Here is a 16,500-nt window from a genome sequence, read left to right as displayed (position 1 = left end):
CGCGTTTCTTCGAAGGCACTCGCGTGCACCGGCTTTTATACACAACCAGGCAGACCCCGAGGAATCAGCTGATCGGGCTCTAGGTTTTAACTTCACCCAGCCAGCTCCTCCCGCTGCACGCATTGGCAACAGTCGAAAGGCCTCGGGGGATAGGAAAAACTGCACCCCCAAAAAGGACGGCACCCCCTTACATGAGATATGTTTCAAAATTTTGTTGACTGATTTTGTTCCCAAAAAGTTGCTCTTTTTTTTTTAGGTACTGTATAGATTGAAAACACTTCCCTGGATTTTGTGCTGCTACCTTAACTGTGTTTCTGGAATCAAATGATGATTATTATAAAGGAGAGTACAGAGGTGATAGCTTATGCATCTTTTAACTCGGGATCAATGAATCATTTCATTTGTATACTGCCTTTTTCCAAAGTTAAAACCATGCTCAAGGCAGCCTGCAACAGAGATATTAAAAAATCACATAATTACAAACATAACAATACTAAAAGTAGTCATAAATTAAACATCAAAAGTACACAACCACATTGAGTATGATGTGTCTTTGAAAAGGCGCCAACACCCTTTTTATCGGAGCGTGGGCAGCTGAGTAAGAACCGCTGGCGCAGAAGAAGCAGCATCAGCGGCTGCGCTACGCTTCGCGATTTGATTCGGACCCCTTGGCTTTCCGTCGCTCTTTCCGGCTCACCTCGAGTATCCTAGAGATAGGAAAGTATAGAGCCGATTAACAGCTCTCTCTGTCCTTTTGCCGGAAGTCGAGCGAGGCGCTCTACCCGTTCGTGTATCTAGGGCGTCCGGAGTCTGCCACGCCCCCTTCTCCTTCCCCGAGCGGTTCAAGCGAGAGCGGGAGGGCAGAGTCGCTCTCACTCGAGAGGCGCGCGGGGTAGAGCGAGCAGCTGCCATGTCCGGCTCCGGCAGCGACCGTGGCGACGCACCTCGGCGCTCCCGAAGCCAGCAGCTCGGCTCCCCCGACGGCGGCACTCCTCGACGCCGGGCGCGAGCGGGCGACGGGGATGGCGGCGGGCGAGGCAGCGAAGAAGAGGACGGGGCGGCCGGAGGAGCAGCGGGAGCCGAGGGCGCCTTGCCGGGGCCGTCGGGCGGCGACGGGGCGGACGAAGCGACGCGGCGGCTGCTCCGCCAACAGTACCGGGAGCTCATCTCCTCCGTGCAGCGTAGGTGCGGGGCGTGAGAGGGGAGGCGGCGGGGGGGGGGGGGAGCTTCGCTGCAGGCACAGGGCTCCTCTAGTCCCCCGAGCCCCTCGTCGGTCCCCCCTCCGCGCCCTAGAGAAAGGTTGGCTGGCCTGACTGGTAGAGACTGGTAGAGAAGTGGGGTGGGGGGCTGCTGGTCTTGTGCCCACATAAGGGAAGGAGCCCATATGCCCTCCCCCCCCCAAAAAAAATGGTCCAGCTCCCTCTTCTCACAACGGTCCGCCAGGAAGGTGTGGGAGAGTTGGCCCCTGCAGGGACCCGACCTCCCTCTTCGCACTTTCACTTTCTCCCTTCTGTTTCGTAAGTTGGAATAGGAATACTGTACACCCCGTCGGTCATGGGGAAAGTTGTTTTTTTGTGCTTCATTGATGCATGGCGTTTGTGTCGTGGCTCGCAACGGAAAGGGTGCAAAACGCAGCTCTTCCGTTGCTGCGGGTAGTACGGAGCAGAAACCGAAAGTGTTTTGAAAGTTTGCATATCCTCGAGTGTGCTCTGGAACGGAATACCCCACTTGGGACAAAATAGTGATATGTGAATCCCCCTGTTTCTTTTCAATCCCACGGCTTTTATAATTTCTTTACAACCTTGCCTTATTTACTCTATTCATCAAATAGCATATTTTCTTTCAACCCCCTGGCAGCTTTTCTCATGCTCTTCTTTAGAAATTCTCATGAAACCCTAATCCTAAGTGTTATGGCCTCCCAAGATTATTTTAATGCCTGCGCTAGCAAGTATTGAGAGTGGTGCTTCTTCAGTTACCTGGTTTCCAACCTGCGTATGCTTGTTCTAAATGTAGGTGCTGTTAGATTGAAGATTCTAGAGCTGTTGCTGTGGTTAGAACATGCATAAAGTTAAACAAGCTGTAAGTCAAGAGGTACGATTTAGAGCTGTCGCTGACTTGCATTCATATTTACTTGAGGGGTATATTTTGGATTATGTGTTTTTATTTTGTTTTCCTTTAAAAGCACATTACTTATGCTTGATTTTTATTCTAGAGAATCGTGAAATGATGCTGAGCACCAGAAATGATAAACTCACAGAGGCTTTGGAAGATGCGAATAGACTATTTACAGGAGGTAAGATGGTGGTAGCTCACAATAGATACTTATATTTACTTCTCTCGCCTCCCCACCCACTTTACATTTGGAAATGGTGCTTGAAATAAAATAGTGCTTGAAATAAAAAGTAACCAATATTTTGTCTTGTGTCAAATAGAACTGAACTTAATTTTTATTTTTTTAAAATGAAGTCAACATCCTTAGAGGAGAGACAGCGTAAGCAATCTTTTCAAGGATGCTGGCTCTAGCTTTCTGCATTCCTTAGATAACAGCAGGAATAGGAGTGTGAAGGCCTGGGAAAAAGCAGGGGCAGAGGAGGGTAGCTGTTCTTTTCTGTTTTCAAGGCCTTTGAAGTTTCTCATTTCTCTGAAACATTATCTTTCTGGCTCTTTGGTTCTGTGCCTGTTGATAGAGTACGACTGATACACGTACAAATAATTGTACTCTAACTAGATGTCTTCAGCGGCTCCCTTCCTACTGACTTGGAAAACTGTAACCATTCTTGAACTGGAATGTTAGGTTGATTTAGGAACAATTACATGGTAGCTTCCATTGTCTAGCATCCTCTTGTTGCTTCATATATCAATGCCAATTTTATTTATATACCATCTTCTCATAGTTGGTGCGCAAGACAGTTTATATGAAAAATAACATACGAAACAGCTCATATGGTATTATCAGCACCACGCTCTATCCAAGGTTGCAGGTTCAAGAGCTGCATATTCCTGCATTGCAGGGGGTTGGACTAGATCAGGCTTCCCAAAACTCAGCCCTCCAGATGTTTTGGGACTACAACTCCCATCATCCCTAGCTAACAGGATCAGTGGTCAGGGATGATGGGAACTGTAGTCCCAAAACATCTGGAGGGCCGAGTTTGGGGGTGCCTGGACTAGATGATCTTTGGGGTCCTTTCCAACTCTACAGTTCTGTGATTCTATGAATATAAATACAAACATGAACAGCAAAAAACAATCCACAGAATCTCAAAGCAATGCAATAAATTCATAGCACAATAATATTCAGTATCCTATCAATATACAGAGGTACCTCTACTTATGGATGTGATCCGTTCCAGGGTGACGTTTGCACCCAGAAAAGTCTGTAAGTAGAGCATCGCTTCTGTGCTTGCATGTGATGCAATAGAGCGCTCCTGCACATGCGCAAAGCGCGCAGAGTGCTCATGCGCAAAGCGCACAGTATACACTTCTGGGTTTGCCGCGTTCGCAACCCGGAAATCCGCAACATGAACCTAACGCACCCAGAGGTATGACTGTACTGAAAAATGGGACTCCATCTAATAATTTATCAAAATATAACTACAATAAATCAGTGCATAACAGCGTGGAAGCTGGAGTCCCCCCCCCCAGACCAAGTGACATTGGTCTAAGTGGGACAGTAGGTCTTTTAGGGTTTGCAACCAAATTATCTCTAGGCACCTTCAGCAGACACTTTGCAGGTGGTCATTAAGAACCCACTCTTCCAAACCATCTTGGAAGCAGAAATGTATTTGATGCTCCCACAAGGAATTGCAATTTTCTGTTCTAGTATATCTCATAGAATGCTGAAATCTTGGCCCCTTAGAAAAGTGGGTGGTAATTAAAATCAAATTGTTCTTATTTTTCAATTGCCTCTGACAGTAACAAAATGTATTTCTTTCATCACAGTGTCCCGGGCAAGGGAGGCTGCTTTGGATGCTCAGTTCCTAGTTTTGGCATCAAATCTAGGAAAGGAAAAGGCAAGCCAGTTGCACTCAGAGATGTCAGTGTTTGATCCATCGGAGTTTGCTGAAGATTTAGTAAGTTTGCAGTGATTAGTTTTGAAATAATATAAAGTTGCTATGTTTAAGAGTTATTAAATAGGAGTTGGTTCCATAAATCACCATCACCACTATTTTTTCCTGGTTACCTACTGCTCATTAGCAAAATTATTTCTAGTATAGATGTGAAAGCAAATAACAACTTTATTGTTGCAAGATAAGTACTTTGTTGAGCACTTATACAAAGGTCTCAAATATACAAAGGTCCCAAATCCTGTAGTATGAAATGCAAGATTCACATAGCTGGGTAGGACATACTCTGGGTTCAGAGGTAATGCAAAATCATGGGCTATTTTGCTAAACCATGGAGTTTTTTAAGTTTGTGAACAAAGACTGTTCACAAGCTGTGGCTTGTTTGGGACCAACAGACTGGGTTCTGAAACTGGTTTGTAATACAATTTGTGCTCAGTTCAGTTTAGGGCCATTTATTTATTCCAAGAGTATGTTACATGACCAAGAACTTGTGAAACTCGAGTTATGAACAGATGAGAGAAATAAGCAAACAAGCAGCTTAAAACCTTAGTGGACAGCTAGAAAGACAAACTGGTGTGTTCTTAACTATGGTTAACACAATCCATATCTGAACAGAGCCTCTGTGCTTAAGTCAAAATATAAATAAAATAAATTCAGCAGTATACTTTTGGTTATGTGCAAAGAAAAGCTGACTTTGTAGTTATGCTTATCCTCCCTAAATTATGCATATTTTGCTTGTTTAGTCAGTATTTTTAATTTCTTAGTTATGGAGAGGGATAAGAAGCTATTCAGGGTACTAGAGCTCTTTAAAAAAAATTAGAAGCCAGAATGAGAACTGAATAAGAACACCAAGCATTGCCCACTAAGCTTCTGCTACAGGAATGAGAAACATGCTCCTTATTTTTAACATGACCTTTGGTTGGGGGCAACTGAACTCTGCCCAATACCATATTCTTCAGTCTTGCCGCATTTGTGTGGAATCATACAATTCTCACAGTATTGTCATGATCCAAGTTGCTTGCGGCAGTAAGTTAAAATCTGTGTTATATTTATAAATTAACTTTTTACATCAGGCAGGTACCAGCGCTGTCACCATTTGTTACTAGGTACCCTTTGTGGTTCAGTAGAGCCAAATAAGGTTATATGTGCCATGTTGCCAGAAAGGATAAGGGTCTCCCTTGCCTTCACTAAGCTGATCACATCTGCAGACAGGAAACTGGTAGGAGCAGTTCCTGGTAGGGAAAAGAACCAGAAAGGGCTCTGCCTCTGTTGACTTGGAGTAACAGGTTGTAATATCTGGGACAGTGCAAATGGTTCAAAACATTGATTTTTTTGTTTAAAATTTAAGACTGTAAGGTAAGCCTGGCTGAGCCAGACGTAAGGATTTTTCTAATATAGCACTTTGCTAAATTAGTAGCAAGTCTGTAGTAAGATTATGAGCGTTACAACTGGGGTTTGACCCTCTATGTGCTTGGAATGGCCTCTGAGCATGAGATTCTATTAGATTAAATAGAATCTCATTTAAGTTTCTTTGGTATTTCCCTTCAAAGTTCTGACATATTTAACTTTATATTCCGTTCACATATCTATTTCTAGAAAGTGGATTCATAGTTTTTGGTGACGCACATTTTTGCTACAGATAGGAAATGATACTGCAGTGTGTTTCCTCCACAGTTATCATTTATGGGTTTAAATCGCCTGGAAAGAGAAAATAGTGATAGCGAAGAAGAGCAGGCTGATGGTGGATTTTTGCCTAGTGATGCTTGGACTAAACTAGGTCAAGAAGCAATGAAGTATTTTAGAAGAGCACCTGTTTTCCACTGCATGTAAGTTTTTTTGAGGTTTCCTTCAACTTAACTATGGTATGAGAAGCCTCACAGGATTTACCCTGTAGAAAAGGGATTGGCAACAACCCCGTTCGAGTACAAACCTTGGCAGAGTGCTGTCTAATCACCAAGCCAAGTGAACTCAACATTTGGTCCTCCTTTTCTGTCAGTGGCTGCTGCTGATCATCTGGAGATGGAGAGAAGCAGCAGCAGAGACTTTTCACTGTCTTGTCCTTTCTGCCTTGCACCCTGAGGCGGTGTTGCGCCAAATGTGGACGGGAAGTTAACCAGGTTGCGCTGGAGAAAAGAGCCTGATGGCATTTGGACTGCAGCTACCTTTATTTTGAACTTTTCAGAATGAGAAGATAAAGTAGTATTTCCTGTTTCTATGCCCAGCTGCCATGTTGTTGTTTACACACAGCTGTTTTATGAGGCCTTTTCCATATTCCTTTGACTGGGAAGCATGTGTTCTCCAGAGATATGCTGGTACTCTGTCTTCACAAACCTGGACGTCAATTTTACCTCTCCACAGGCAACTCAGTGACACTAATTGCAAAATTAATCTCTCCAGATTCAGCATCAAATTCTTTCGAAATTTATGTTTCCACACAACTTGCTTGCAGGAATCTTGAATTCAAGTTTTATATTAGGTCTTTGGAATGTTGCACATTTCATTTAGCTCAGTATTGTTCCTGTAGCTCAGTACTGGCCCACTGATGACAATGGCTGTCCAAGGTTTTAGACAAGGAACATTCCCAGCCCTACCTGGAGATGCAAGGGACTTTCTACATGCACAGCCGATGTTCACCACTAAGCTATGGCTCTCCCACCCCTCCAAAAAATCAGGGACTTACGATATTTTATTTGGTTTAGGTTGGGCACTTTTACTGCTGATCCTCCTGTCGAGAGGCCACGAGTTGAGAGGCAACGAAAGAAGCCAGGATCAAAAGAAGAAGGAAGGGCAATGCCTGCACAGGTGTGTATGTGTAGAATCATAGAACTGTGGAATTGGAAGGGATCCAAGGGTCATCTAGTCCAACCCACTGCAATGCAAGTGTAAGCTACATGGAGCTTAAGGGTGCATGTTTAAGGCTGGAAAAAATTGATTGTAGTTCACAGTATAGTGACAAAACAGGACTCAGGCATAAATACATTTGTTATTTATTCATTAAATTTCTGTACTGTTCTTCATCCAAGCATTACAGGGTGGTTTAGAATATAAAAATACAAATATATAACCTAGTAACTGTCAGTTTGCTTAGTGCAGAAAGTACTGGTCTGATATGTAGAGATATTTCCTAGAAGCTTCTCTGTGTGAAGCAGGCAGAAGGGTCATGATTGTTTGGGCTATACCTTCTGGGAAGCTAGTTTGAACTGGTTCTCTTATCTCTTCCAATTAAGGTCATGATGACTATTAATATAGGCCAAAAGGAGCCTGGGTTTCTCGTTCTCTCTCTCTCCCTTCTGGTGTGGTGTTCTGTACATAGTATGCTTGGTGTTAAGTTTTAGTCTTGTTATAAGTTTATAATTTTTTGTAAGTGCTGCAAGTGGGTTTTTTGTGGACTGTGCCAGTCTTGAATGTATTTGAATTTGTGACCATTAGGCTCATTTGCCTTCAGTGCAAAGCTCTGCTGGATGAAGTACTATTGCCACTGATCTATTTTGGGGAACTCTGCTACTTGTTTTAAGGTTTTCCTCCATGCATATGACACTAACAAACAAAAAACACTCTCCCAGTTTAAAAGGCCATAGATTGTTCAATTAGCCGAAAGCCTGGAAGAAAAGGAATGTTTTCACCTGTTGCCTAAAATATATAATGAAAGCGCCCAGTGGGCCTTCCTGGGAATGCTGGAGCGGGGTTAGCAGCCCTTGAGCTGTTGCAGTCCTGAGACATTTAAGGCTTTATAGATCAAAACCAGCACTTGGACCCGGAACTAATTGGTAGTTGGGCCAGCATCAGCACTCTATGCTCAAACCGTCTTGCCCCAGTGAACAAAGTGGCTGCTGAATTCTGCATCAGCTGAAGTTTCCAAACTGTCTTCAGAGGCAGCGCCATGTATCATGTGTTGCAGGGTAATCTAACCTAGAGGTTACCAAGAACATAGAAGTTAGGCTGCTCCTTTCCAGATAGGGGCACAGGTGGGCCACCAGCTTTAGCTGATGGGAGGCACTACATATTACATATTGTAATGGTTCTAGGGGTTGCTTGTGTGTAAATCAACGCCACCCTTGGCTGGTTGCCTGAATGAACCCTTTCTGTCTGGACAGCCACGCGCTCGTGGCTGTCTCAATCGCTGGCAGAATCCGTTAGTGGGCGTTTCTTGAACTTCTTCCAGCAAAGAAGCTCTTTGACGTCTAGTCTCCGCCTAGCTTCTCTGCGCGGAAGCCTTCTGCGCAGGGGGGGTGGGGGTGGGCATCGGAGGACCCGTGCTCTCCCCACTGGTTCCCGGCGAGGAGTCTTGGAGCCACCTCGCCAATTCCCCCATCTGCCCCCCTTCTCCACTGGTGTTATGCTGATTTCCTTCCCCAGAAGATGTGCTGCTTCTCTCCCTCCCGGGACGCTCTTCGGAATCCCTCTGGAGCCCTCCCTCTCCCTCTGGCTCCGATGGCAGTTCCCTGACACATATGTAGCCCACTTTTCTCAAAGAAACCTTAGGTGTATGGGTCTTGACCATTTTATCCTCAAAATAACCTTGCCAGATAGGTTAAATTGAAAGGTGGTGACTGGCCCAAAGTCACCCCAGTGACTTTCTCAACAGTGTAGGAATTTCAACCTCATCTCCCCAACCACTCTGAAATCACAATAGCCATAAGCAGGTAACAGAGGTACCTTTTGCAAATTTATAACTCAGTCTGAAAGGCTGCTTCTTGTTCAGAAGCACAGAACTATCTTTTTAGAGCAGGGTGTGATGTGAGGCTTTTTCCTACATTGATATGATGTGCATTCAAGGAAAAAAATGTATTGTTGAAGTGGAAGGTAGTTTCTAATACAGTGGAACCTCAGATTGCAAATGTGATCCGTGCGGGAGGCACGGTCGCAACCCGCAGTGCCGAAATCCTGTAACCTGAAGCGTCTGCAACCCGAGGTACCACTGTATTGCAGTTTGTAAGCAGGCATAAAACTCCTTTAAACCACCACTGAAAACTTGCTCTTCAATTTGGTCTGTTAGTGAGCTCTCTGATAGTTCTCTCCCAGTAGTTTCCTTGTACATTAGTAGCATGACTTAAAAGTCATGTCTCAGTTGGCACATACATCCCCCCACCACCACCTTTGGGACACTGGAATACAGTGGTGCCCCGCAAGACGAACGCCTCGCAAGACGGAAAACCCGCAAGACGAAAGGGTTTTCCGTTTGTGAGTTGCTTCGCAAGACGAATTTCCCTATGGGCTTGCTTCGCAAGTAGAAAGCCCATAGGGAAATCTCCGGGGACCTCTTTTAAATGCTGGCGGTGGGGAGCAAAGCCTTTCCCCCCCTCCGGCCTTCTGAAGAGGTCCAGGAAGGCCGGCGGGGGCCGAAAGGCTTTGCTCCCCACTGCCAGCATTTTAAAAGCAGTCCGGGATAGCAGGGAAGCGCTTCCCGCTATCCCGGAGGGCTTTTGAAGGCAGGCGGGGAGAGCAAAGACTTTTGCCCCCCGCCGGCCTTCAGAAGAGGTCCTGGACCTCTTCTGAAGGCCGGCGGGGGCAAAAGTCTTTGCTCCCCCCCTGCCTGCCTTCCCGGGAGAGCGGAGAAACGCAGCGTGTTTCTCCGCTGTCCCGGACGGCTTTTGAAGGCAGGCGGGGGGGAGCAAAGACTTTTGCCCCCCGCCCGCCTTCAGAAGAGGTCCTGGACCTCTTCTGGAGGCCGGCGGGGGGCAAGTCTTTGCTCCCCCCTGCCTGCCTTCCCGGGGGCTTTTAAATCGCCCTGGGACAGCGGAGGACTTCCCGGGGTTTTTTAAAATGCTGGGGGTGGGAAGAAAAGCCCTTGTCCCCTCCCCCCCAGCCTTCAGAAGAGGTCGGGGGACAGACTGTCCCCGGACCTGGTCTGAAGGCGGTTTCCATAGGAACGCATTGATTGATTTTCAATGCATTCCTATGGGAAACCGTGCTTCGCAAGACGAAAAACTCTCAAGAAGAAAAAACTTGTGGAACGAATTAATTTTGTCTTGCGAGGCACCACTGTACTGCAGCTTGAGCAAACCTTCGACATACCTAAATGTTTAAGCTACTCTCTTTCTCTCTATATATATACATATTACAGTCGTACCTGGGTTGGTGAACGGAATCCATTCCGGAAGTCCGTTTGACTTCTACAAACATTCAAAAACCAAGGTGCAGCTTCTGATTAGCTGCAGGAGTTTCCTGCACTCAATCAGAATCCGTGTCGGATGATCGGGTTCCAAGGAACATTCGCAAACCAGAACACTCACTTGCGGGTTTGCGGTGTTCGGGAGCCAAAACGTTTGACACGCAAGGCGTTCAGGATCCAAGGTATGACTGTATATATATTCTACAATTATCTACTTGTATCTTGTAGATATTGATGTAGATTTTTCATTTGACCTTAGGAGTGCACAAAATAATACAGCCGACTTTAATAAGAGTTACAGAATTTTTATTTCCTTGCTATAAATGCAAAATATTATGGGGGAACTGGAGAATGCTGATTACAATGCAGCTGCGTGAATGATAGCTTGTTGTGTTGTTTTGTTCTTTAGTTGAATAAAATGGAAGAATCTCACGAGGAAGCTACAGAAAAAGAAGTAGAGAGGATCTTGGGACTCTTACAAGCCTATCACAGAGAAGATCGTAAGTATAAATGGAACATATTGCGGGGTCCAGATTGCTCTCTTCTGCCTGCTTTAAGAATAACTGTGGAAGAGGCGGGGAATGCAGCACTTAATCCTTTTCTACTGATGCGTGAAGGTACAACATTGGAAACTGAAATGTCTGTGTCTATAGCCTTGCTTTTTGTTACCTACTTAATTTCTCAGGTGTTATTTCTGGAAAAGCTTATTCACCTAGTAAATTGCTTTGCCGCTGTCAATTTTCAAGTGGTCCATGAGGAAAAAAGTTTGGGGACCACTGCTCTCAATCAATGCAGGATCTGCAATGGAAAAGAGCAAATATGAAATTAAAATAGATCTCTCCAGAATTTTAGATGTGCATGATGAGAGTTTAAAGGAAGCAAGAAAGGAGGTAGATAAGAGGTAGATAATTGTAGCAGTAACGACAAAGCCACATTCTTCTTTCTGTAGCTAATAATCCAATATCCTTCCTTGAGTTTGTGACTGATCCAGATTCTTTTGCACGAACTGTGGAAAACATGTTTCACGTTTCATTCTTAATAAGGGTAAGGAGAAACTTTTTGAAGCTTTATTTTGTCACTAATAAGCTGGTTTTATTTTCATACTTCCATGATTGCCATTGTTATACTTAATTTTCTTGGAGGCAGAATTGCGAAGAAGCAGAGGACTTGGAAGTTTCTTTCTCCCAGGGCTGTTAGTTAGCTAATTCTCACCATAGCCATGTATGATTAACAAATAGTTCATATGAACATAACCTGAAATTAGTCTTCCTTAACCTGGCTTGGAATCCTCCAGATGTTAGGCTACAACTCCTGCTGTTTCTGACCACTGGCTATGCTGGTTGGAGCTGGTAGTCCAAAATAGCAAGAAGGCACCGGCTTGAAAGACTAAGTGAAAACGTTTGAGCCTAGTACCTGTGCTGTGTCACTGATAATCCCAGCTACAGAACACCTCTAACTTTGTCCACGTTGAAAATTTTACACTTTAAAAAGTGGGCCAAGAGAACTCTATGGATCCTCCCCTCTGATGTGCAAACTTTTACATAAATTTCTGCATAGTTTCTCTGCTGGTTGTAACTGTTTAAACAACTTCTATAAAACGAAGCATTTCCGAAATTTGCTGTGTAAGCCTGGTTTAAATCAAAGTGGTCAAAGTCAATAAAAAATAAAAAAATAAACAGCTTATATTTATGGGTTGCTGACAGTTGCATGCAATTCTTTACTGCAATTTGTGTGTAATTTTCGTGCTCCTGTTCCCAGTCTCCTGTTTGATATGTAATCTTGAACCATGTGTCTGAATCTGCTTTCTCCCCATCATTAAATGGGTTTAGAATTCAAAGCTTGAAAACCATAGGGAACATGGCCTGATCCTTAAAACCTTTTGAAAAATGGGAAATCCTGGCTTGTTCTCAGTAGCCATAGTTCAAACAAATCTATTTTAAAATGGGGGACAGAAGCTTTCCATCTTCTGCACCTGAAAAAGGGAATGGGGGTACGGTGGGGACGACAAATTATTATGAGGCTTCCTGTGGCTCATTCTCGTAGCAGGAAATCATGATTTCTCATTATGTCTGAGCTTTGAATGTCAATTTTCTGATTCTTGCATATCAGTTAAGCATATTTGATTCTTGTTAGTAATTAAAGTTGTTTCTCTCTAGGATGGACTTGCAGGAATAAAGCTGGATCAGGATAAGCTTCCTGTAATAGGCAAGAATAATTTTTAAGATTTTAATTTTATTTTTTTTAAAAAACACACACTAAAGTTACCTAAACTTACATATATGTATGTTTTACTTTGGAATATATCTTTTTTTTTTTCATTTTCAAAAAAATTTTAAACAATTTTCAACCTATTTTGATAGAGCCTTTAACGCCTGAAGAAGACAATGACGAGGATGCTCAGGCACGGAAACAAGCAGTCATAACGATGAGTTATCAAGAATGGGAGGTAAATGGAAATGTTAAATAAGTGAAGTAGTCAGAGGAAGAATATTTTTATTGGCCAGAGATACATGTTGGGTAACAATTCTGCAATCATGGACCTCATATGTTTAACGGATGCTGGGAGAAAAGGCAGAGAGCTTATTGTGAATGTGCTTGCTATATACACAAGAGGATGAATTGAACTGATAACATTACAATCAAACTCTTTGCTGCAGAATATTGTGAAGAATTTTGAGATTTCACAGCCCATGATTCCACCTGCCAGAAAGACTGGGACATCAGATGGAAACGGAGAGAATGTAAGGTGCCTTTCAGGCCTAAATCTTACCACAGAATCGTTTTATGCTATTTCCAGTGTGATTCTTCCCTTTATGTACAGACTAGAGGCTACGCTGATTGGTTGCTTTGCTTCCCTTCACTCACCAACCCCATTCCACTTAGACCTCCTCCTGCCTCTTCTGCTCATGCTGCCCTCTTCACCCCAAAACTATTTCAACCTTTGTATCAGAGTCCAAGGAGGAGGGAAGAGGTAGGCGTTGGCAGAGCAGAATAGTTGCTGTACAGCTGCCTTGTCCTGCCTTCCTCTGTGACTTGCCTGAGCTGCCAGCCTCTGTCTCCCTCCTCCATATCCCTCACATTCTCCCTCTGACACTGCTGAGGTTAAAATGGCATCATTGGTGTGAGGTGGGCAATGGCGGCAGCAGCAGCAGAGTAAGGTTGCTGCTGGGGCACTTCACCAGCCTGTCTTGATAGTACTTGCACGGTTCTCCTGGGTCACCCACCTACCTGTATTTGCTACTGCTTCCCTTCTACTTGCCCTGCAAAGCAGCTGTTGACCAGCAGCTCTCATAATTCTATCGCCACCTATCAGCGGCCAAGCAAACTACACCATTATGACAGCCTTACTTTTTTATTATATTTGAAGACATAACAAAGCTTACTTTGTAGTGGCTTGTGTTCTATTTATTATGCAGGCATCCTAAGGATCTATAAGAAGACAGTGCTGACCAGTTTCCTGTTTGAAGTTTTGCCAGGAGGATGGCAGAATCCTTTTCTATTTAAGGATCAGATATTTGAATAGCAGAATCTCTGTCTCTCCAGGTGATAATGTATTATAGATGTGCTTTAACAGCAAAAGTTTGAAATTGAAGGTTCTGCCCTTCTGTATGTCCGTTCTGTAAGTGATGTTTTTACATGTTTCAACTTCATTCCATTGAAGATTTAGAATGGCTCCATCCCAGCTCTTTTTGAGGGATAGTTCCATTGTAATCTGCACAGTGTTAAGTACATGTTAATTGCAAACGAGCCTTTGGTATAAAACAAAGAGATTGGTGTTTGCTTAGCCATATCAGATTCTGAATTCCATCATCTATATATGATGATGGGGAGAAGGGAAAAAGAGTTTAGAAATGGAAAGCTAAGAAGAGAGCATGATACATGTATCTTTCTGCATGATAAAACCTCCACAGCTGGCTGAATGAGTGCATCAAGGTCTGTTTCCATTGAAACTGCTTCAATAGCAAGTTTCCTGTACATCTCAAAATAGATATACATATGCATTTGTGTTGTGCTCTATGAAGGCTACTTCTGGTGAAGGGAAGAAGGAAGTGGCATGTCCGAGAAACAACTCGGGGGGGGGGGGATATCATCATTTTTCTAATGGCAGAGTTTGCATGTAATGCAAAGCTCAAACTATGGTTTGAACGAGCAAGCATACTGGTGTGCATTCAGAAAATTGTGGCTGCTTTGCTCATCCCCTGATGACATGGCTTGTCATGCTACTTGAAGCTAAGCTGACTTAGCATTATGTGGGAGCCTTGGCTCATGGTTTGCTTCTCTTCAAGCAAAGCATAAACTAGTAAGCCAAGGACAAGCCTTGGTTACAGCTTGTGGAGTGAAACAAGCATGGTTTTCTAACCTTGTACCAATGTGACTGATAGTTTATAAGCCAAATTATGACATGCAAACAAAGTCATAGAATGTAATAACATGGAAGTTTGCTTTGAACATTTTTTTGTATGTAACATAACCATATTGTAGCGTAACTTAGTTGTCCTTCAGCCTTTAGTAGCCTCCTTTCCACATGCATACAACTACCCATATTTGTAGACAAATGTGCCTTAAAGTCTAAAAGAATCAAGAAGATCCAATTACTGCATTTGGATTATCGGTTTTGGGGTAACCATGTATTCCTGGAGCTGCCTCGTTTTATGGGCCACAGAACTTGCTGACTTTTAAAAGAACTAGTTGGTTTCAGCTACATGAAAATCAAAGCAAAGTGAGAATTCAAGATTATCTGAAAGGAGTCTTGGAACAAAATACACAGGCAAAGATGTAAAACCAAATTGTACTATATATTAGATTTGAATTTATACAATATTTTTCTACAAACTGTGCTGAAAACAGTAAGATACAAAATCCATAACAATTCATTCAGAACACAGAAATAGATTGGCAAGCATTGTTTATAAATTGTACGGTTCAGTTTCCTTATGTTAAGAATATTCAATAAAACCACAAATGCTGTATCTCTTCTAGTTACGTGTGTGTGATTTTTCTAGTTATATCAGTTGCCAGCTGCTAACTCTCATGCTGGTGAGGTGATAGTAATGTTAATTGTAACCTAGCTTTAATATCAACATTATAATAGGTATATAGGCCAATGTACCAAGTAGCAACTTGTGTTCGTGAATATGAAAGGATAGTCATCTCTAACCATTAGCCTGTGGTAGGAGAATTATATAACTTCTGTGGATTTCTCTGTGCAGGAGCTTAGTAAAATTCTTACTTAGTTCGTTGCATGTGTAGTTGGCTAGGGGGAACTTAATATTGGCCTAATATGAGCCCCTCTGTCACCAGCCTCCATAATATGGACTTAATCACTTATGTGCATACATCTAACCCATATCCTGTAGTAGGGTCATATCAATTTATTTCTCATGCCCACCCAATCTGGAAACCTGCAGGACAATTAAGACTGAAATCTAAGGTGAAGTGAAGACTGTCTCATCCAGTGCCCTGCCAGGCTCATGCCTACAGGGCAGAACAGTGCTGCTCTCCTCTAGGCCTTTTTCATTATTATTGTTTTTTAATTACTATTGTTTTTTTGTTTGCTTTACTCCCTTTGACAAATAATCTCCAACCCTGGCATAGTCTCTTTTCCCACCCCCCAGTTTGGGGAACTAGTAGGGAATTGGGAAAGCTCCATTGCTACTGCACTTCTTCATATCAGGACTGTGGGGACATTTCTGTGGCGGCTGGAATAGAGACCCTTGAGTTCAGATTTATGTGGCCTGAGAGAGAAATCAGATGGTGCTTATGGCCCTTGGAATGTCATCCTAGGAACTAGAGAACTGAAGGATGAATGTATTTGTTTGAATCTATATCTTTCTGCACTCAAGAAGAGCAGAGTTTGAAGGAACTATCCTTCCTTCTAGTGTGATGGTGGAAATTAGTACAATATTAAAATACTGGATTGTATTGTTTAAACAGCTGCCGTTGTTACCAGCAAAGGATGGTCTGAAGGCAGAATAAATGCTGATCTGGTCCTTATTCTTCCATTAAGTGTTTAGGTTGGCAAGTGTTATTGGCTATAGTTGCATAAATGGCTCAACTTTAAGCTTCTAGTTTTCTTTTCCCTCTGGTGTGGTAGTGGCAGGTGCCTATAGCAGTCAGAGACTTTCATGTAAGTGATTGGTGTACCAGCAGTTCTTCCCAGAAACAAAAGGAAGAAGGCACATGTTCTCTCAGGTTTCGTGTGCGAAAAATTAATATAAAAATATTGTTAAATGTGTAAGAGCAAGCTATTTCTCATTCTGCCCCTTGTCAGCATGCACTTCCACATGCTAGTGAGCTGGATTTAGGCTAGGAGAGGAGTTTGGG

At 43.2% G+C, this 16,500-nt stretch overlaps 1 protein-coding gene across 3 annotated transcripts; it reads left to right on the top strand.

Annotated features, from left to right (window-relative positions):
* The first annotated feature begins 825 nt into the window (after positions 1-825).
* On the top strand, positions 826-15,146 carry NSMCE4A (NSE4A component of SMC5/6 complex). 3 transcript variants are annotated; one of them, XM_028730065.2, is made up of 11 exons: positions 829-1,181; positions 2,213-2,293; positions 3,940-4,070; positions 5,739-5,890; positions 6,764-6,866; positions 10,586-10,676; positions 11,126-11,220; positions 12,333-12,381; positions 12,537-12,622; positions 12,834-12,917; positions 13,593-15,146. In XM_028730065.2, the coding sequence occupies exons 1-11, from the start codon at positions 911-913 to the stop codon at positions 13,599-13,601; spliced, it is 1,152 nt and encodes a 383-aa protein (XP_028585898.2). In that variant the 5' UTR covers positions 829-910; the 3' UTR covers positions 13,602-15,146. The 3 variants fall into 3 exon arrangements, with proteins under 3 accessions (XP_077786424.1, XP_028585898.2, XP_077786425.1); XM_077930299.1 differs by lacking the exon at positions 13,593-15,146 and adding an exon at positions 2,014-2,091 and having other exon boundaries at positions 1,048-1,181; positions 12,834-13,586; XM_077930298.1 differs by lacking the exon at positions 13,593-15,146 and having other exon boundaries at positions 826-1,181; positions 12,834-13,586.
* Positions 15,147-16,500: the final 1,354 nt, after the last annotated feature.

This window comes from Podarcis muralis, chromosome 6 (genome assembly GCF_964188315.1).
Source record: "Podarcis muralis chromosome 6, rPodMur119.hap1.1, whole genome shotgun sequence".
Taxonomy (NCBI): Eukaryota; Metazoa; Chordata; class Lepidosauria; order Squamata; family Lacertidae; genus Podarcis; species Podarcis muralis.
Note: the sequence above shows the minus strand (reverse complement) of the source record. Positions and strands in the feature narration are given on the sequence as shown.